Raw genomic sequence first — 20,966 nt, 5'->3', positions numbered from 1 at the left:
ATAGGTATGCCACCTTCTCGTGCCGCTCCTAAACCTCAGGCACTGGCTCAGTTATGTTTTAGACCTGTGCCCCGATTGCGATAAAAATTTTCAACTGCAACGCAACTGGACGACGAACGAAAATCAGCTGTATGCACAAAAATCCGTATCGCGATGTCGCTTTGACAGCTAGTTCAAATGATGCTGTAACGTAAACGGAATGCAACTGCGTATTTGTTTATAAGCTGACAGAAAGCTACTTATCTCAAATGCAATTCAAACGCTTCACGAACATTGATGTGTTTAAGTTCGGACTTTTAATGGAAAGTGCTTAAATCCGTTGTTTTGCGTTTGTTTGCGCGTGAACTTTACCGCGATACCGTATTGCGCATCAGCTGGAATGATAATGGAGCGTGACTGGAATGTGGACTAGAGATGAGACGCTAATGAATTGGAGACATTACAAATTAGCGCAATCGGGGCCCTGTAGTAATCATAAAACATACATGGTGTAGTCGCTCTCCTGGCCGATGACTTTGAACCTGTCAAACTCGATGCCACCATCGTAGAAGCAGTCTTTTCGAATCGCGTCTAAGTTCTGTTTGATTGGAATAAGGTCTTGCACTAAAAAGAAAAGTTTGGATTTAAGAGTGAAATAAAAAAACTGTAACCCGACTACGGAATCACAAGATAAAAACTACTCCTATTTAGTTAAAGTCGGTTAAAATGTCGTCTATGTGGCCCGGGCTATTAACGAATCGATTGACACCTTAATCATCAAAATCAATGAACAGTTTAGGCGCTACGGACGACGATCTGATAAAGGCAGCAGGAAGGCGCTGGATGCAGGCCGCTATCAACCAGTCATTATGGGAATCATTGGGGGAGCCTTTGTTCAGCAGTGGACGTCCTATGGCTGAGATGATGATACAAAGACTGCTGAAACCATAATCCTTCCTTTTCCGTAGTCAGTAGGTACTATGCATGTATGCAGAGAAACAAAACTGGTGAACTTTCAGCCTTTTTGCTCGTGCTATGCAAAATAATAGTTACATAATAGCAGATGCGTAAGTCAATTCGTCTCTAACAAACAAGCAACATCTTTATGACGCATTTCTTTTTCGGTGTAAGTATGGGACTACACGTGTTGAATCTACTAAGAATTTGTAAATAATTTTAACAGCTGATCAATCAATCTAGATGGTTTTAATGTTGGTCCCTTAAGAGCATTCATCATAATCATCATTTCAACCAAAGGACGTCTACTGCTGAACGTAGGCCTCCCCTAATGATTTCCAGATTTGGCGGTTGGTAGCGACCTGCATCCAGCGCCTTCCTGCTATCTTTATGAGGTCATCTGTCCAACTTGTTTCTGGACGTCTCTTCTCTTACTCCTGGGCCACACTCATCGTGATAACATTCGGGTGACAGCAGAGCGAAGTCCTTGCGACTATGCAAAAAATCACTAAATAATTCGGTCGACGTAAATATTTGGCTGGTTGGTAGCGCCCTGCATCCAGCGCCTACCTGCTAAATACCTTTATCAGGTCGTCGGTCCACCTTGTGGGTGGACGTCCTACGCTATGCTTTCCAGTACGGCCTTTGTGGAAATCATTGGAGGAGGCCTATGTTCAGCAGTGGACGTCCTATGGCTGAAATGATGATGAACACATCGCGACAGTGTGAATACTCGAGTTATCGTGATATGTGTGGCTAAGGCTATAGAAATCTTATTAATTTGTAAAGCCTGGTCCGTGAGCACGTAGAATCCCGTCCAATGACCCCAAGCTACCCATCCCTATCGATCGCGCGTAATTATGTTGCTGTCGCGACTGTGCGACGGGCGCCCGCAGTGAGTGTGCGAGCGCGACAGCAACATAATTACGCGCGAGCGATAGGGATGGGTAGCTTGGGATCATTGGACGGGATTCTACGTGCTCACGGACCAGGCTTTAGATGTGTCTTACTATCAAACATCCTTCCAGCACTGGACACAGGCGTGGGACTGGGTACGCGGCAAGTACAAGGAGGTAGCGACGCATCTGAAGTCTGCACTCCCACACCCTCCACCTCAGGGTTCCATTCAGCTAACGGACTCTCTTCCAGACCTGGATGGTCAGGCTTCTCCTTGTTCTTCTTATCTTCTATCCTCTTCTTCAGGATTTCCAGTTGCTCTGCGAGATGACTGGTTAGTAAAGCCAAGGCAGCAAAGTCAAAGTCAAAATTCCTTTATTTGCATAGAATATTAAAAATAGTGCTTATTTTATTTTATTATCGTCAAATATTAAAATTAAAATAAAAAAATAATAAAAAAACTAGAGTTTTGTTCTTAAGGAGCCTTCACTCACATGTCTCATACGACCGTATTCACAAACATTACTATGAGGTCTCACAGTGCGCGTGGACGCACAGGGTGACACACGAACCAATCAGAGAGCTCTATTCAACGCTGTGCGTTCGATTTTCTGCTTCACTTAAGCAAGCATCGTTTGTGAATACGGGCGTAATCTTTTTGCCCTACCAGCGCTTCGAGACCAACATTTGGCAAGTGCTGAGGAGAACCGCCGCAATAGAACTCAGCTCTTAGAAATGTGTAAATTGATTGACTGTAGCAACTACTTACACGAATTTGTATGCGTGAAAATAATAATATTTCCCGTTTGTGCAACATTAATAAGCGTGGGGATTATGGCAAAACCCTCCACTACAGTGGAGGAGGCTCATAGTCCAGGAATGGACTGTAAAGGGCTGTTGATGATGATGATGAACAACATTTTTCCTTACTGCTCCGCCCCTATTAGCTGGAGGTTGATGTTTTATAGCCCAAAGCCTTCCTCGATAAATGGGCTATCCGACACAAAACATTTTTTTAAATGGACATGGCGCACAATTTTTGTTGAAGATGCCAAATAAAACTACAAAAAATTAGAATGAATACTGTATTTTTACTTTTTTGATATCTTTAAAAATGACTGAAATATTCAAGCTCAAAGTGCGCTCTTCCGCTAGGAGCGATTTTCCGCGCGGATTTAGAAAATGTGACGTAGTAACATGAAAAGCTGCATGTAAGATATTATCTGTGTACAATGGTTAGAATGGTTAGTAGGGGAGCCGAAGCGGGGATTTCGGGACTTACTAAAGAGTGGCAGACTAACATACAAGGAAATACTTTGTACCTGGTAAATTACCTCTAAGTATGAATTTTTGATATAAAACGGCATTAGTTCTTATGCCTCTCACCCAAAAAATACCTCAATTAAGCCCAAATTTGAGACCGCAGCCAAACTTTGAGTGACGATGGAAACTAGCCTAGATGGAGGTCACATGAAATTGAACTTCTGCTTCTTCATTGATAAAGACTTATCATTTACCATACCTTTTCATTTTGTATTCCATTTTCAAGTCACTTTTTTTTCGCTTACTGTTTAAACGAAACGTGGGATTTTTTTAAATCTCAGGTCTTTTGAACGCACATCTGAACGATGTCTGGTTTTAATTTCTTCAGTTACTCCGTGACCATGGCGCTTGCAACAGTGCCGAAATATTGGAAACTCAAAACTAAGGTACATGGTAGCAATCCCGTCAGTAATATAATAGGAAAATGTCTTGAAAAATAAGTAAATCGTATATTACTTATGTAACTAATTTTATTATTTATCATACTTATAACTAATCACTTCATTCAGAACTAGAAAATTATTCCAAGGATTCCACTTTTCTTCAATAGATGATCAAGATAAAGAGTTATTTATTATAAATTGCTCTTCCACCATTTCAATTATTCTATCTTACATCTTACTTGATGAAATCTTTTTCAATTTTATTTACATGGTCATAACATTTTCACCATTCCTCTGCACCAATTTGTGAGGTAGACCTGAAACCTCCGATAAAGCAGCTATTATAAGAATAATATTAAAAAAAACCTCCTACTGACGCAGTTAGGTAATAACCTAAATGTATCCAATTTCACTCCAACTTACTGTCAACTCAACGACGCGCTTTAAAATCAAAGATTTACTTTGAATTATGCCTTATTTTACAATACACATTGAAAACAATATGACTTGCTTAAGCTTTTTCGACTTTTTCACAAAAATAACAAATAGGCATGAAGAGATTACAAAATTTCTGCAGCGACTGACAGTTCACTTGATTTACGTTCACAGGTGACAATAAAGCCATAGACATTTGCATATGAAAGACACACTTTTCCAATATATTTGTTTGCCATGAGATTCTGGTACACCTATACCTATCATTTAATGAAAAGATAAACTAAATTTTTTCAGCACAACGAAAATCTGCTTTGGCGCGTAGCAATGCAACGTGACAACTACAGTTCGGACTTCTTTATGCGTCCACTACACATAAAATAAAATTCGAACTATCGCACATTTTTTCTTTTTAATTCTAATTCAGTAAAAAATGATTTTAAAACCTTCATTCAAAATTCAAAAGTTATTATCATATGACAGAACTTATGACCAGACTATGTACATTGAATAAAATATTTTTCTTTTTATCATCAAGCTTAGCAGTCTAATAAGTTACTATGACACTCGAGTTAATCCACATTCAGCACCATAGCCTCCCCTTCTACAAGGCCCTCTACAAATGTCAAAACGTCACTTAACCCTTTTAGCACCAGTTCTTTTGTTTTTGAGAAGATGTGCCCAAATTTTTATATCAATTTAATTATAGTCCAGTCGTTTGATACAAATTAACGTGGTTACCTGGAAAGTGTTCCGTGAGTTTTGAAAATTGGTGATTAAAATAGATTTCGCTATGCTCTCTGTTAGTCTGTTAGTTAAGTGTGATTGCCGCGCTCGTTGCGAAATTGGAAAAATGCTGCCTTAGAAAAGATTTTTGATAGTTACATTCTTTCCTATTTCGTCGTTCCAAATGACGTTCACTGCTGGACAAAGGTGAGAGGCCTTTGGGTTTTCCATAGGTTTTTCATAATGAACAGTCCTGCGCTGCCCGCATTCAGGTTCTTCCCGTGACCTTTACCAGATCGTCGGTCCACCTAGTAGGAGGCCTGCCCACGCTACGTCTTCCAGCCCGTGGTCGCCACTCAAGAAATTTTCTGCCCCAATGGCCATCGGCTCTACGAGCTATGTGTCCCGCTCACTGCCACTTGATTTTAGCAATTCTGCGTGCTATGTCGCTCACTTTGGTTCTCCTGCGGATCTCCTCATTTCTGATTCGATCACGCAGGGAAACCCCGAGCATAGCCCGCTCCATTACCCTTTGGGTGACCTTGAGCCTTCTTATGAGGCCCATAGTTTCAGAACCTTAAACTTTCCTATTTATTTCACGACTAGCTTTTGCCTGCGGCTTCACCCGCGTGAAATTTAGTGTCACAGATCGGCATAAATTATAGCCTATATGTTATTCTGGGTTACAAACAATAATATTGTACAGTTTCAACAAAATCCGTTGAGTACTTTTTGCGTGAAAGAGTAACAAACCTGAGACACAGGAATCTTCCTAGTTCAGGTATCAACCCACCAACATTCTTACTTTTTGTTTTTCCTGATTGTTTTTTATCATAATATTATCTGTTATGTTGGTGAGAAATAAACATTATTTTACTTTATTTTAAACTTCCAGACATCCAAACTTTCGCATTTATAATAATAGTAGGATACAATTATGTAATGTAGAAACAAACAAGACAAAAAAAATGTATACTTCAGCAACGCGATTTTTTTTATACTTCCGCATATTTAGGACACCCGGCAGCGTGTCCTGCCATGATCAAAGAAAAAAGTACTCGCAATTTAGCAGGTACATTAATTTGACTGTTTCACAACTCTAAATCTATTTAACTTACATTACATGAAATTTATCGTATAGCTTGTCTATGTCCCAAAAATTATAAAATGAAAAGAGTAGTTGTCAAAAACCTTTTTAAGGCGGATTTTTTTCAATAAGGCGGGCTCGCGCGTGGCTATAAACGAGGTCACAAAATTCGGAAAGAACATGGCGAAATCTATTTATTCACCAATTTTCAAAAATTCCGAAAAACTTTCCAAGTAAAATTAACAAATAACTGGACTATTTACTCGTTATTGAGCACAGAGATACAAACTTGGTTATTTTTCCAGAAAATGTATATTTAAGTGCATAAATGTAAAAATGGCTTCATAGTGCACAAAATTGGCAATAGGTGGCATAATAATGGTTACTTTTATAGCGCCTAGTTTGAAATGTGATTGAACGATGACAACTAACAACAGTTGTCAGTTAGGTAAAATTTTATTTTAGTTGGAAAAAGACAAAAAGTGGTAAATGGGTTAACGTGCGGGGGCTGCAAAATCATGTTGTGACGTCACGCGCGAATATTGGAAATTTTTGAAAATTTTAAAAAGTCCGTAAACTTCTCGAGGCTCTATCTTCGGTAATACTGGATGGATTGAGGTGAAATAAAAACTAGTGTAATGTGTGTGATCTAAACTTTAAATTAAGTCATAATTTAACTTAATATTACAACTTATGCGTGTTGTCCATTAGACCAGTAGTTCCTGAGATTAACGCGTTTAGCTTTATAAAGCTTTAAAAGTGTCGTTTTTGTAAGTTTTTCTTGTGAATAAATAAATAAATAAATATTCTTGGACATTTTACACTGTGCTTCTAGTCCCAAACTAAGCAAAGCTTGTACTATGGGTACTACACAACGGATATAAACATACTTAAATACTTTTTTTTTGTAAATACATACATATTATACATAGAAAACATCCCGTCCAATACAAACAAATATGTTCATGCACACAAATGTTTGTACTGTGCGGGAATCGAACCCGCAACCTCCGGAATAGGAGTCCGTTTCGAACCACTACACCAAACGGCCGACTTTCTTGTGAATGCTTCAATGCAGCCTTGTTGGTGATCAAATAAATAAATCTATATCTATCTATATATATAAAAGAAAGTCGTGTTAGTTACTCCACTTATAACTCAAGAACGGCTGAACCGATTTAGCTGAAAATTGTCAGGGAGGTAGTTTAGAGCCAGGAGAAGGACATAGGATACTTTTTATCCCGTTCGAAATTAAAAAAAAAGTCTGCTTATTTATTGCCATTAAGGCGGAACAAAGTTCGCCGGGTCAGCTAGTAATCTATATATATAAAAGAAAGTCGTGTTAGTTACTCCACTTATAACTCAAGAACGGCTGAACCGATTTAGCTGAAAATTGTCAGGGAGGTAGTTTAGAGCCAGGAGAAGGACATAGGATACTTTTTATCCCGTTCGAAATTAAAAAAAAAGTCTGCTTATTTATTGCCATTAAGGCGGAACAAAGTTCGCCGGGTCAGCTAGTAAATAATATTTGTATAAATTGCCTGAAGCAGCTATCACATACTTAATAACATGCTTGTTATCCTCTATTAATTTAAATTTTCTTTTGTGATGCTAATTTTCTACTATCAAAAGAAATAGTACCTACACGAGTAATATCTCTAAAAATTTTTCTGTTTCATTTATTTCAATAAAAGACGTGTCTAACTTAACACATTTGTAAACAATATTTTGATTATAATGCTAATTTGAACTCTATACGTTTTCATAGTTCTAAAACGAATTTTGTGTAAATTTTAATTTTATTGTATTTTCTTTTATCACATCTGTGTAACATTAATTAGTAAAGCAATTAATGGTTAAGTATGTAACCTTGGTAGTTTTCTACAAGCGCCTATTCTTTTCTTAGTACATTAATAACATAAATAGTACCTAATGTAATAAATTAAATGTATACAGGGTGACTTGTAAGGGATTATAGTACCTACGTGATTAGTGCGAGTTAGAACGTCGTAGCTAGCGAGTGCGTTAAAAATTCTATGAAGATTTTAGTTCTTGAAAGTATCCGCTAGGGGCGCTGTACTATCTGTCATACATTTCATGTAATTTATTTTTCAGTCACTAGTTTGGTGTAAACTCGCACTAAGCACACTGGTCATTTGCAACTAACGCCCGTATTCACAAACATTGCTATAAGGTTTCACAATGCGCGTGAACGCACAGGGTGACATACGAACCAATCATACATCCGTATTCACAAACGATGCTTGGTTAAGTGAAGCGGAAAATTGAACGCAAAGCGTTGAATAGAGCTGTCATTGGTTCGTGTGTCACCCTGTGCGTCCACGCGCACTGTGTATTCACGGGCACGCGCCAACGAGTTTGCAACCAATTTAGTTCTGTAGGTTTATGAGATACTAGCGGCCGTTTGCGTTGATCCCGTTTTACCCCCTTAGGGGTAGAGTTTCGTAAAATCCTTTCTTAGCGGTTGCCTGCGTTATAACATCTACCTGCATGCCTTTCAGCCCGATCCGTCCAGTGGTTGGGCTGTGCGTTGATAGATCACTATGTCAGTCAGTCAGTCACCTTTGAGTTTTAAATTAGATAGATTTTGGTTTTAATTTTGTAGGTATGGAAAAACCAAGTGGATCTGAGATAGGTCGTAAACGGGCTATTATAAGGGACTGACCTTTAGTGCAAGTTTCATAGTCTTCATAGGATTGCTCGAAGTGAGTGAACGGATTGGCCCTCATGTACGGTGGGAGGGAACGAATGAATGAGTCCACCTCCATACGCTGGCACTTCTCCATTGGACAAACCTGAAAAAAAAAATAGAAATTATAGTAATCTATTTTATTTAGGCCTATACAGGGTGTCCCGTAATGTAACGTCAAGCCGGAACTGGGTGTTGAGGCAAGTTATGCTGGTTATCAGAAAAATATAAAAAAAAATCTATGTGGCATTTTGTCAAAATAATAGGCATTTTAAAAAAAACAAAAAAATCTACTCCCGGTGACGGTCTTTTTACTCGTGTTGCCACAAATCTTCACTTTTTCCAAATTTTTTTTTTGTTATGTAACCCTGAATAATGCTTTTCTAAATTGTTATCAAAATTACAAAACCAGCTGCTCCAGCTTGGATGAAAAAAATACATTATTCCCAAAAAATTTTTCAAAATAAAAATTTTGCCTAGTTTAAACTGACTGTACTGAAAAAAAATTGTACTACGCGAGTGTGGCAAGTGACGTCATAATTTGGCGCATTTAGTAAGGATTCCAAAATGGTGTAACACTTTTAAATTCTTGCTGTAATTCTCGTCAATTTTTGGTTTTTTGGAAATAATCCCGTTTTTAACTTCATGTACCTTGGTTAAAAATTATTATTCTAATGTGCCCAAAATTCAAGTTTCTGGCTTAAGTGAGGTGAAGAAGCCATTTTAAAAGGTATGAGCGGGGCGGAGAGGGCCATTTTACCAAGCAGGGATGTTATGGATATCCGTAACCGTAACCGAAACTATCTGATATCCGAAATAAAAAAATATCCATTACCGTAACCGAAACTGATTCAAAAGTTACGGATAGTTTCGGATAAAGGCGGAGTCTCAAGGGTACAATTCCAAACTGCAAAACTCTATGAAATCTGCAGTATACACGCCGCAGCTGCAATGCCGCGCTGCCGATTTCATAGAGTTTTGCAGTTTGCGGTTGCGGCACGTCTTGGAATTGTACCTTAAATCTTAATATTTGTTACCAACTTGTCTGGCATTCCCTGGCACCATCTAATATATGCCAGCCTGTTTTACCTTTATCATACATAGGTGTCGTCTTAGTTGGTACATAAAGTAGCTATGTGGGTCACGCAGCATCTTGCTATTTGAATTATACCTACATTTTTGAAATTCTAATAATTTCGTAACCGAAATTATCCGAAACTCTCGGATAATCTGAAATGATTTCATATCCGTAACCGAAACTGGTATAATATTATTCTAATATTCGTAACCGTATCCATAACCGAAACTTCATATCCTTATTATCCCTGTTACCAAGTACAAGTGCAGGCAGAGCAGGTAGTAAAGGCGCGCGCGCACGGGTGACTTTTGTCACAGTATGTCAACTACTAATTACTGTCATGATGACAAAAGTTTCTGTGACTGACTGTACGGTAGTCAGTCACAGAAACTTGAATTTTGGGCACATTAGAACAATAATTTTTAACCAAGGTAGATAATGTTAAAAACGGGATTATTTCCAAAAAACCAAAAATTGTCGACAATCACAGCAAGAATTTACCAAGTGTTATACCATTTTGGAATCCTTACTAAATGCGCCAAATTATGACGTCACTTGCCACACTCGCGTAGTACAATTTTTTTTCAGTACAGTCAGTTTAAACTAGGCAAAATTTTTATTTTGAAAAATTTTTTGGGAATAATGTATTTTTTTCATCCAAGCTGGAGCAGCTGGTTTTGTAATTTTGATAACAATTTAGAAAAGCATTATTCAGGGTTACATAACAAAAAAAAATTTGGAAAAAGTGAAGATTTGTGGCAACACGAGTAAAAAGACCGTCACCGGGAGTAGATTTTTTTGTTTTTTTTAAAATGCCTATTATTTTGACAAAATGCCACATAGATTTTTTTTTATATTTTTCTGATAACCAGCATAACTTGCCTCAACACCCAGTTCCGGCTTGACGTTACATTACGGGACACCCTGTATACCTCTAGCACGAACAACTTTCGTCTTTTAATCGTTTGCGTATTCGACAAACTTCGATAGCCAAGCTTTCGAATTCAACCATAACGTGACGACATAGAAAAAAGTGACGATCTCGATTGTCTAAATTAGTTTCGTGCTACCATTTCCCTTGCTAAGATCACTTTACGTCACGTTCACAAGGTTGGTGTTTAAGTTTTCATACTAAATCTTTTGATGGCGATTCGAATACGCAAACGATTCCAAGTCGAAAGTTTTTCGTGCTAGAGGTAATGTTGATAAAATAAAATTCGATTATATCATACATATATTCTGCTGGCTTTGGAAAATGTGACTACCTAATTTTGCCAACACCATTAGTTTTATTTTTTTATACAAAATAACTCCAAGAACAGCAACTTACAGTTAGGCTGCGTTTCCACCAGAGATTTGCGAGGATGCATAGCGAGGGATGTGTTTGTAAAGAAAAAAGTTTGTAAGCAGTCCTTTACAAACACACTCCGCATCCTCGCACATCTATCTCTGGTGAAAACGCAGCCTTACGTAGAAAAGTAATTTAATTTTCAGGTTCAGGATAAAGTAATTTTAATGGTGTCAACAGCCCAATCAATCAATCAACATTGGAGCAATAAAGAATTTGAATTTGAATCAAAGTTACTGCATAAACCATCCTAGAATGGGGTCCGCCATTTTTAGGGTTCCGTAGCCAAATGGCAAAAAACGGAACCCTTTTAAGCCCTTAAGATTTTGATGCAAAAATAAAAAAATAATAATAAATATTGGGGGCTTACTTAGAACTGAAACTCAAAATATTTTTTTTTTCATCAAATACATACGTGTGGGGTGTCTATGGATAGGTCTTTAAAAATGATATCAAGGTCTCTAAAATACTTTTTTTCTAAACCGAATAGTTTGCGTGACAGACGCTTCCAAAGTGGAAAAAAGTTGGTCCCCCCCCCCCCCCCTCTAACTTCTAAAATAAGAAAACGAAAAATCTAAAAAAAACATATGATGTACATTACTATAAAAACTACTAACGAAAATTGTTTTAAAAACTACCAACGAAAATTGTTTTGAACGAGATCTAGTAAGTAGTTTTTTTTTAATACCTCGTAAATCGTAAACCGCTTATTACCGCGTAATCTTTCATACAAATAACTTTAAGTAAAAAAATTAATTTCATAAATCAATGGTACGGAACCCTTTGTGAGTCCGACACGCACTTGGCCGGTTTTTTTTTAGTCTCCCACGCCGATTCCTCCACGGCAAAGCCCACAAAAAAAGTCTAGCAACCTTGTCTATGTTGTCTATGTTTTCTCTCACTCACTTTCTCGTAATGAATCTTGTGGTCTTTCTCTGGCACGTGCGACGGTATCACGTGCAGGCTGTCATTGTGGATGCTCCTGTCAAAAAAATGGCAGGTAATAATTTTTGTTAGGGTAATTGTTTGTAAGAGTCATGAGCAGGCGTAGGGTCTTTAGAAAAGTTGTTTTGCATTACACGAGTCTTCTATGAGCTAAAAGCTACATGGATTAAACCTACCTAACAGTTTTTTATTAATTGATCATCATTCATCATCATAAAATTTGTTCAGGTAGCGTAGGTAGATAGGTACTTGTTTTTTTCACAGCGGGAGTTTTTATTTATCATGGAAGAAAGACTATACGCGCGCGTGTCCCTTTCAAAAACCGAGATAAAAACTGTCCTGTTTTTCCCTGGGACTCAAACTATCACTATAAATACATATTTTTACTCGTGTAATACCTATTTTCTTTGTCGAGTGATAGTGTTTACAACGGAATTGAATGTTTACAAAAAATCTTATCTATTAGCTGTTGAATATGCACTAACTTGTATATTTTTACTTGTACATTTAAATAACCGATCGGAAAAAAACCGATGATTCGTTGCTTGAACAATACCAAAACATGAAAAACAATTACAACTGTAGGTACCTATCTATATAAAAAAAACTACAAGCAAGTCTCTCTATAAGTTTGGCAACGTAGCAAAGTAACAAAACAATTGCAATTTTGCTTGGACACAGGAAAATTCCTATGCTCATTTTGAGCCTCCATCAGTCCATCATAAACTACCTGGCAACGTCGCTTATTGCTATGCGCAGTTGCCAAACCACACTGGGTTTGCTGGCTGCAAGAAACAATAGAATGGTCGGAGCCTCGGAGGCAACTTATTTATAGTTCCTTCCAAAGTTCCAAACATCGTTTTCCAAGGCAAGATAAGTGGCACAGGCAAATGCTAAATATCAACCTATATAATTTACCAGACATAATTAGAAAAGAAGACAGCAAAAAGCTGAAGAATTTAACCAAACTTAAGGAACTAACAAATTACAACCATCATAATTATTTTATTCACAAACTAAATCACTGCACTGCAATTGGAGTACTCCACTAGCTTCCATTCCATGTGTATCTCAATAACACTCACTAACAAAAACAAAAAAAAATCATTTTAGGTTTTTAAAACATCTCCAGGAGCAAACATGAGATGATCCAGAACATTTGTGCCTAAGCCTGATGGACATATCCATTAGGTATTTTGATTTTACGTACCTAGACAGAAGAATTAACAGAAAACTTACCCAAGCAATGATAAGGACTCATCTTCTTCCTCGTCATCGAGATCTTTCCTGTAATTTGATAGAGTTAATAGGAATTAAACGTTTTCTTCGCTTGGAAGTGAAAGAAAGGGACTTAATAAACTAATCAGTGGGTATTAATTATTATTTATTTCCCTTGTCTGAAAAATGTTAGTAATCTCATGATTGCTAACAGGAATTCTGTACCTACTCAGAGTTACACGATATACTATTTATAAATGTATAGTACCTAAGAGAGCTACGGCCTACGCTCTATGATGTTCTCGAATAATTCATACGGTTAAATTACATACAACTGGGTTACACCATCTTACTTATACTATAACAAACGTCAAAATTCTAATACTTCATACAAAAATCATCGGTTATGGTTTGGTTAAAGTAAAGTGATGGAACTCGGCCTAGCACTGGCAGTGAGACAGCTAAAACTCACTGTTCCTTCTTCTGCTGGGAGGTCCCAACTTCGTCACTAGTGTCTTCCAAGTCTTGCTTGAACATTGACGTCTGTTGGAAAACAACCTTATTATCAACTCCGTAAGGTTTAGATCTTATACCTAGAGATACTGCTAACATTCCTGACCTAATTCCAGACTGCTTTTCCCAAAATGCCTGTTTAAAGGAATACTAGCTTTCCACCCGCGGCTTCGCCCGAGTAAAATTTTGTCTGTCACAGAAAAACTGTATCGCGCGCGTCCCTGTTTCAAAAATCGCGATAAAAACTACCCTGTGTCCTTTCTCGGTACTCAAACTACAAACATATCTATTCCAAATTTCATCAAAAATGGTTCAATGGTTTAGGCGCGAAAGCGACACAGACATACAGAGTTACTTTCGCATATAACATTAATAAGGATTCCGACAATCCTACTTCCTACTAATGTTACAACAATTTCTCAGATTTTTTCAGATATTGCTAGCTCTTGTCCTTATAGTCGACGGTTTATTCAGTAGGAGCGTAGATACAAATCTACTCGAAACTTAACTTCTGCTATCTTTAAAATACCAGGCAATGTATTTAACATTTCAACTCAAGTAAACAACATTTTGCTAAAAAAATAACCCTTTCCCAAGGTCTATTTAAACAAATTCGCGTTAAGTGCCAAGGGTAGGCTTTTATGACGTAGCAACTACGTCACAATGGACAGGATACTCAGGATAGGGGCTGCTTAAGCTGTTCGTCATAAAAATTTGACCTTTAAGTAGAACAATAGGTCTTTTTATCCTCATTGTTAACAAACTCCTGGCAATATTGCCAGGGAAAGATAGCGGTGGACTTCAAAGAAATGTTGCAGTTTTTGGGTGTTTTTGACGTTTATTAGGATACTTTATTTATGGCATGTTTTAAATTATCACGAAGCGTTTTTTTTTTTAACTTTTGCTTTTGAATGCTTTGTAAGACTGCAGATTTGGAATATTTTGGTTTAACGGTATGCGAGTCACGTAGTTACATATTAGTAGTTTTAACAGCCTGATAAATATACATGCGTGTGAGTGCTTATCAAGTAAGCATGTTTCATGAAACTTCATAAAACGTCACATGCATGCTAGCTTCAGGCCGTTCTGATTGTGTCAGTCGCTTGCCGTTTTTTTTTTCAACATGGTCTATGGTAGACAAATTGGGCACTAACGTAATTATGGTTTAAACCTTACGCTGCCGCGCTGGCACTTCCCCCCAGAAGTCAAAAGTGGACATTATTAGCTGGGTTATAAGACCCATGCCATAGATGTAAAAGTTAGTACATGGGAAAAGATATCATACCCGTCTGCTGCCGACGTTGATCACGACTCTAGCAGGGTCGGTATGCTTGTGGTGGTGCTTGTCTCTCTGCAAATAAATAGGCATTTCAGTAGATACACTGTATCTTTCCAGCAACCTCCTATGTTCTTCTGATTAATTTCGTTGCGGGTCCAATGACAGTTTAACTTTCCCCCGGGACAAACTTGACCTTCACTGGTTGGGTTTTTATGGCGGTCAAGCTGTAGATCCTGGCTACACAGGAGTTGCAGTGGTGGGAAAGAGAGGTGGGAACAGTCCCGTTTTCGTATCTTTCCAACAGAGTAGAATTAGACCTATTCTTCCCGTTGATTTCATAAAAGTCCACTATGGGACAATAATAATAGAGACAGATAAAGGTAGCAGGAAGGCGCTGGATGCAGGCCGCTACCAACCGTGCGATCTGGAAGTCATTGGGGGAGGCCTATGTTCAGCAGTGGACGTCCTGTGGCTGAAATGTTGATGATGATGATAGGGCAAATATGCGGACATCTTAGAGAGCTTCGCGCCCCTGCAATGGGGGCTTAAAATTATTTGATGGTGATCATGAATTTGTATTTAGTGCTTACTTTCTATGTAATTTCAGAAGGCATTAGCTTATTCTTAAAAGTAAATCTGTGCGTCTTTGTCTTACCAGTTTAGTAGTGGAAGCTATCTCCATAGAATCCCTAGCCGCCAGTATATTGGGTTTGTTTGGAGCCTCAGGTGCTATGTTTGATGTACTGAAAACGGTGATTAATCTAAATGAAATTGTCATATTTACTTAGCTTAATATTACAAGCAATGACCTACTTCAATCTATGTCATAATTTACCTACTTCTACAAAAAACATTGCTTTCTGTCTATTTACAAATTGGCTATTTTATTTTTTACTACCTGTACGGGCGGGAGGCAGTGGTTGTAAGGCACCACTCCCGTGCCCGGGATATGCGGTCAGGAAGGGAACTAACTCCCTAGTGAGCCTAGAGTCCCTATTTCCTAAGAGTATTTCATAAGTTAGTGTGCCGTCGGTGTAGAGTGCCGACGGTGCACGCTGAGGGTTCATGGGTCGCCCGGCGGTCGATGCTGACGGTGCAGCAGGATGTACGATCGTGCTCGTACACTACCTTCTTTTCATACATTACGTACGTATGATAAATTTCAGATGTATGTGTATGTGTCAGAAGAACTTACATAATTTTCAGTATAGAGCCCATGTTGCCACGAACATCCATACTAGTAGTGGTCACTCGGCGGCTCGATATTGACTGCAAACATAAATCAAATCATAACTTTCTATCAGGTGAGAATGTAAGCCACCATTCTGACGTCATATAGGTACCTACTACGTAAGAATGTACTCCCCAAAGAAGTGTATTCAAGTACGAACGAATCGAGAAGTCTCATGTGACCACTTAGGCCCAGTTTTTTGATTCTTAGTTAAAATAACAAATTGTTAAATTTTGCTACTAATGGTTAAATATTAACAAAATGTTAACTGATAGTTAAAAAATGTACTAAAAGTCAAGCTAACCATTGTTCGAAAAACATTTTTTTCTGATATTTAACCACTTGTCATTTGACATCTGTCAAATTTGACTATTGGTTATTTTAACTACGAATCAAAAAACCGGGCCTAAGGCGATTATCACACTGCGCCGCGCTCCGCCGCGGTACGCGGGACGACAGATTTAATCATTGTATGCAAGTACCTCAGTTTGTATAGAAAACACGCGCGGCACAACACACTGACAAGGCGTCTGCGCGCGGGATTTTTTATATGAAATCACGCGGACCGCGGCGGAGCGCGGAGCAGTGTGGATAATCGCCTAACTCAGCCTTAGGGTTCCACGAGCTAGAAGTTGTAGAAGACTAACCATTTTCGAAAACTGCCTGTCTGTCTGGACGGCCTGGCACTCCCACTTGCCCGGGGGAGGCACCCTGTTGGGGTACTCGTCCTTGATGACGTCAGCGTTGGAACAGTCCGCCCTTAGGAACATCTCGTTGAACACTGGGAACAAATGAAATCAAGTCTATGAATATTAATATATTCTGGAGTTTATTCTGTATTAAGAATCAAGGTTCTAAAGTCGATGTCCAGATCGGACACGGAAAACTTATATGTAGGTACCTATAAAACTTTAAGCTTGTAAGTATAGGTAGGTTTCAACTTAAGTATCTGATATCCAAAAATAAAATGTGCATCGAAAACAACTTTGTGGGACCCATTGAGTTATGGCCTCACCTATTATAAAACGTAACACTTGTTTGTATAAAACCTTAGACTAAAGTGGCTTAGGTTGGTTTTTAAAATCTAACACTAGAGTAAAAGTAATTCAGGATTTAGAATTACTCAGCTTCGTGAAGTGATTTGGAGTTACTTTGCTTCGTGAAGCGATTTCGAAATTAAAGCTGTGACGTTGTAATTCCTTGTCTAGGGGCTGTATTATCATATCTCTGGTGATGTCTAAATACCACCTACCATACTCCTTCCACTGCCTGGGCGCGGTGGCGGCCGCCTTGACAGCCTTCAGCACCTCCATGCGCTGGGGCGGGCGGAACTCCGCCATGTCCCCGAACATGATGAAGGGCTTGCACTCGCCCTCGATCAGCTCCCACCACGGCTTCTCCGCATTTAGGTGGGATGACCTTTGATCCTCGCTTAGCAGTTTTCCAACTATATGCCATGCAAATTATCGTGCGTGATGACGTCATGACGTTCTCGTAGGCAATATTGATGAGCCTAGCAGTTGTCAAGTTGGTTGACCCTATTGCGTCATGTTAAACACATGAGTCATATCTTAAAATCTGACGCTAGAATGTTTTGTTCCTTTAGACAAGTGGCAAAATGTGATAGTTGTAATTCCGAAATCGCTTCGTTACGGCGTTTTACTATTTATCTACTTGCTTTGCTTCGTGAAGCAATTTGGAGTAACTCAGCTTCATGAAGCAATTTGGAGTTACTGCCCTTCGTGACGCAATTTGGAGTTACTACGCTTCGTGAAGCAATTTGGAGTAACTCAGCTTCGTGAAGCAATTTGGAGTTACTGCCCTTCGTATAGCATTTTAGAGTTACTGCGCTTCGTGTATCAATTTGGAATTACTGCCCTTCGTGAAGCAATTTGGAGTTATTGCCCTTCGTGAAGCAATTTAGAGTTACTGCGCTTCGTGAATCAATTTGGAGTTACTGCGCTTCGTGAATCAATTTGGAGTTACTGCGCTTCGTGAAGCAATTTGGAGTTACTGCCCTTCGTGAAGCAATTTGGAGTTACTGCTTCGTGAAGCAATTTGGAGTTACTGCCCTTCGTGAAGCAATTTGGAGTTACTGCCCTTCGTGAAGCAATTTGGAGTTACTGCTTCGTGAAGCAATTTGGAGTTACTGCTTCGTGAAGCAATTTGGAGTTACTGCCCTTCGTGAAGCAATTTGGAGTTACTGCCCTTCGTGAAGCAATTTGGAGTTACTGCCCTTCGTGAAGCAATTTGGAGTTACTGCCCTTCGTGAAGCAATTTGGAGTTACTGCCCTTCGTGAAGCAATTTGGAGTTACTGCCCTTCGTGAAGCAATTTGGAGTTACTGCCCTTCGTGAAGCAATTTGGAGTTACTGCTTCGTGAAGCAATTTGGAGTTACTGCTTCGTGAAGCAATTTGGAGTTACTGCTTCGTGAAGCAATTTGGAGTTACTGCCCTTCGTGAAGCAATTTGGAGTTATTGCCCTTCGTGAAGCAATTTAGAGTTACTGCGCTTCGTGAATCAATTTGGAGTTACTGCGCTTCGTGAAGCAATTTGGAGTTACTGCCCTTCGTGAAGCAATTTGGAGTTACTGCTTCGTGAAGCAATTTGGAGTTACTGCTTCGTGAAGCAATTTGGAGTTACTGCTTCGTGAAGCAATTTGGAGTTACTGCCCTTCGTGAAGCAATTTGGAGTTATTGCCCTTCGTGAAGCAATTTAGAGTTACTGCGCTTCGTGAATCAATTTGGAGTTACTGCGCTTCGTGAAGCAATTTGGAGTTACTGCCCTTCGTGAAGCAATTTGGAGTTACTGCTTCGTGAAGCAATTTGGAGTTACTGCCCTTCGTGAAGCAATTTGGAGTTACTGCCCTTCGTGAAGCAATTTGGAGTTACTGCTTCGTGAAGCAATTTGGAGTTACTGCCCTTCGTGAAGCAATTTGGAGTTACTGCCCTTCGTGAAGCAATTTGGAGTTACTGCCCTTCGTGAAGCAATTTGGAGTTACTGCCCTTCGTGAAGCAATTTGGAGTTACTGCTTCGTGAAGCAATTTGGAGTTACTGCTTCGTGAAGCAATTTGGAGTTACTGCCCTTCGTGAAGCAATTTGGAGTTATTGCCCTTCGTGAAGCAATTTAGAGTTACTGCGCTTCGTGAATCAATTTGGAGTTACTGCGCTTCGTGAAGCAATTTGGAGTTACTGCCCTTCGTGAAGCAATTTGGAGTTACTGCTTCGTGAAGCAATTTGGAGTTACTGCCCTTCGTGAAGCAATTTGGAGTTACTGCTTCGTGAAGCAATTTGGAGTTACTGCCCTTCGTGAAGCAATTTGGAGTTACTGCCCTTCGTGAAGCAATTTGGAGTTACTGCCCTTCGTGAAGCAATTTGGAGTTACTGCCCTTCGTGAAGCAATTTGGAGTTACTGCTTCGTGAAGCAATTTGGAGTTACTGCTTCGTGAAGCAATTTGGAGTTACTGCCCTTCGTGAAGCAATTTGGAGTTATTGCCCTTCGTGAAGCAATTTAGAGTTACTGCGCTTCGTGAATCAATTTGGAGTTACTGCGCTTCGTGAAGCAATTTGGAGTTACTGCCCTTCGTGAAGCAATTTGGAGTTACTGCTTCGTGAAGCAATTTGGAGTTACTGCCCTTCGTGAAGCAATTTGGAGTTACTGCTTCGTGAAGCAATTTGGAGTTACTGCCCTTCGTGAAGCAATTTGGAGTTACTGCCCTTCGTGAAGCAATTTGGAGTTACTGCCCTTCGTGAAGCAATTTGGAGTTACTGCCCTTCGTGAAGCAATTTGGAGTTACTGCTTCGTGAAGCAATTTGGAGTTACTGCCCTTCGTGAAGCAATTTGGAGTTACTGCCCTTCGTGAAGCAATTTGGAGTTACTGCCCTTCGTGAAGCAATTTGGAGTTACTGCCCTTCGTGAAGCAATTTGGAGTTACTGCTTCGTGAAGCAATTTGGAGTTACTGCCCTTCGTGAAGCAATTTGGAGTTACTGCCCTTCGTGAAGCAATTTGGAGTTACTGCCCTTCGTGAAGCAATTTGGAGTTACTGCCCTTCGTGAAGCAATTTGGAGTTACTGCTTCGTGAAGCAATTTGGAGTTACTGCTTCGTGAAGCAATTTGGAGTTACTGCCCTTCGTGAAGCAATTTGGAGTTACTGCTTCGTGAAGCAATTTGGAGTTACTGCCCTTCGTGAAGCAATTTGGAGTTACTGCCCTTCGTGAAGCAATTTGGAGTTACTGCCCTTCGTGAAGCAATTTGGAGTTACTGCCCTTCGTGAAGCAATTTGGAGTTACTGCCCTTCGTGAAGCAATTTGGAGTTACTGCCCTTCGTGAAGCAATTTGGAGTTACTGCCCTTCGTGAAGCAATTTGGAGTTACTGCCCTTCGTGAAGCAATTTGGAGTTACTGCCCTTCGTGAAGCAATTTGGAGTTACTGCCCTTCGTGAAGCAATTTGGAGTTACTGCCCTTCGTGAAGCAATTTGGAGTTACTGCCCTTCGTGAAGCAATTTGGAGTTACTGCCCTTCGTGAAGCAATTTGGAGTTACTGCTTCGTGAAGCAATTTGGAGTTACTGCCCTTCGTGAAGCAATTTGGAGTTACTGCCCTTCGTGAAGCAATTTGGAGTTACTGCCCTTCGTGAAGCAATTTGGAGTTACTGCCCTTCGTGAAGCAATTTGGAGTTACTGCCCTTCGTGAAGCAATTTGGAGTTACTGCCCTTCGTGAAGCAATTTGGAGTTACTGCCCTTCGTGAAGCAATTTGGAGTTACTGCCCTTCGTGAAGCAATTTGGAGTTACTGCCCTTCGTGAAGCAATTTGGAGTTACTGCCCTTCGTGAAGCAATTTGGAGTTACTGCCCTTCG

At 39.4% G+C, this 20,966-nt stretch overlaps 1 protein-coding gene and 1 long non-coding RNA gene across 2 annotated transcripts in view; one reads left to right on the top strand and one right to left on the bottom strand.

The window, feature by feature from the left end:
• LOC135083664 (uncharacterized) overlaps positions 1–20,966 on the bottom strand; it is a 30,736-nt gene that overhangs the window by 471 nt on the left and 9,299 nt on the right. Inside the window, exons 7-17 of the mRNA XM_063978372.1 lie at positions 17,362–17,556; positions 16,757–16,890; positions 16,074–16,147; positions 15,534–15,621; positions 14,885–14,950; positions 13,559–13,629; positions 13,108–13,155; positions 11,830–11,905; positions 8,474–8,603; positions 1,947–2,153; positions 486–603 (exon numbers count right to left, since the gene is read on the bottom strand). Of these exons, the coding sequence (XP_063834442.1) occupies positions 486–603; positions 1,947–2,153; positions 8,474–8,603; positions 11,830–11,905; positions 13,108–13,155; positions 13,559–13,629; positions 14,885–14,950; positions 15,534–15,621; positions 16,074–16,147; positions 16,757–16,890; positions 17,362–17,556 (1,207 nt within the window). The remainder of the gene's footprint in view (positions 1–485; positions 604–1,946; positions 2,154–8,473; positions 8,604–11,829; positions 11,906–13,107; positions 13,156–13,558; positions 13,630–14,884; positions 14,951–15,533; positions 15,622–16,073; positions 16,148–16,756; positions 16,891–17,361; positions 17,557–20,966) is intronic.
• Positions 3,363–4,376, top strand: LOC135083965 (uncharacterized). Its single transcript, XR_010259737.1, has 2 exons — positions 3,363–3,542; positions 4,272–4,376. It is a non-coding gene; the product is annotated as an uncharacterized LOC135083965 (long non-coding RNA).

The sequence above is a fragment of the Ostrinia nubilalis genome, chromosome 24 (genome assembly GCF_963855985.1).
Source record: "Ostrinia nubilalis chromosome 24, ilOstNubi1.1, whole genome shotgun sequence".
Classification (NCBI taxonomy): Eukaryota; Metazoa; Arthropoda; class Insecta; order Lepidoptera; family Crambidae; genus Ostrinia; species Ostrinia nubilalis.
Note: the sequence above shows the minus strand (reverse complement) of the source record. Positions and strands in the feature narration are given on the sequence as shown.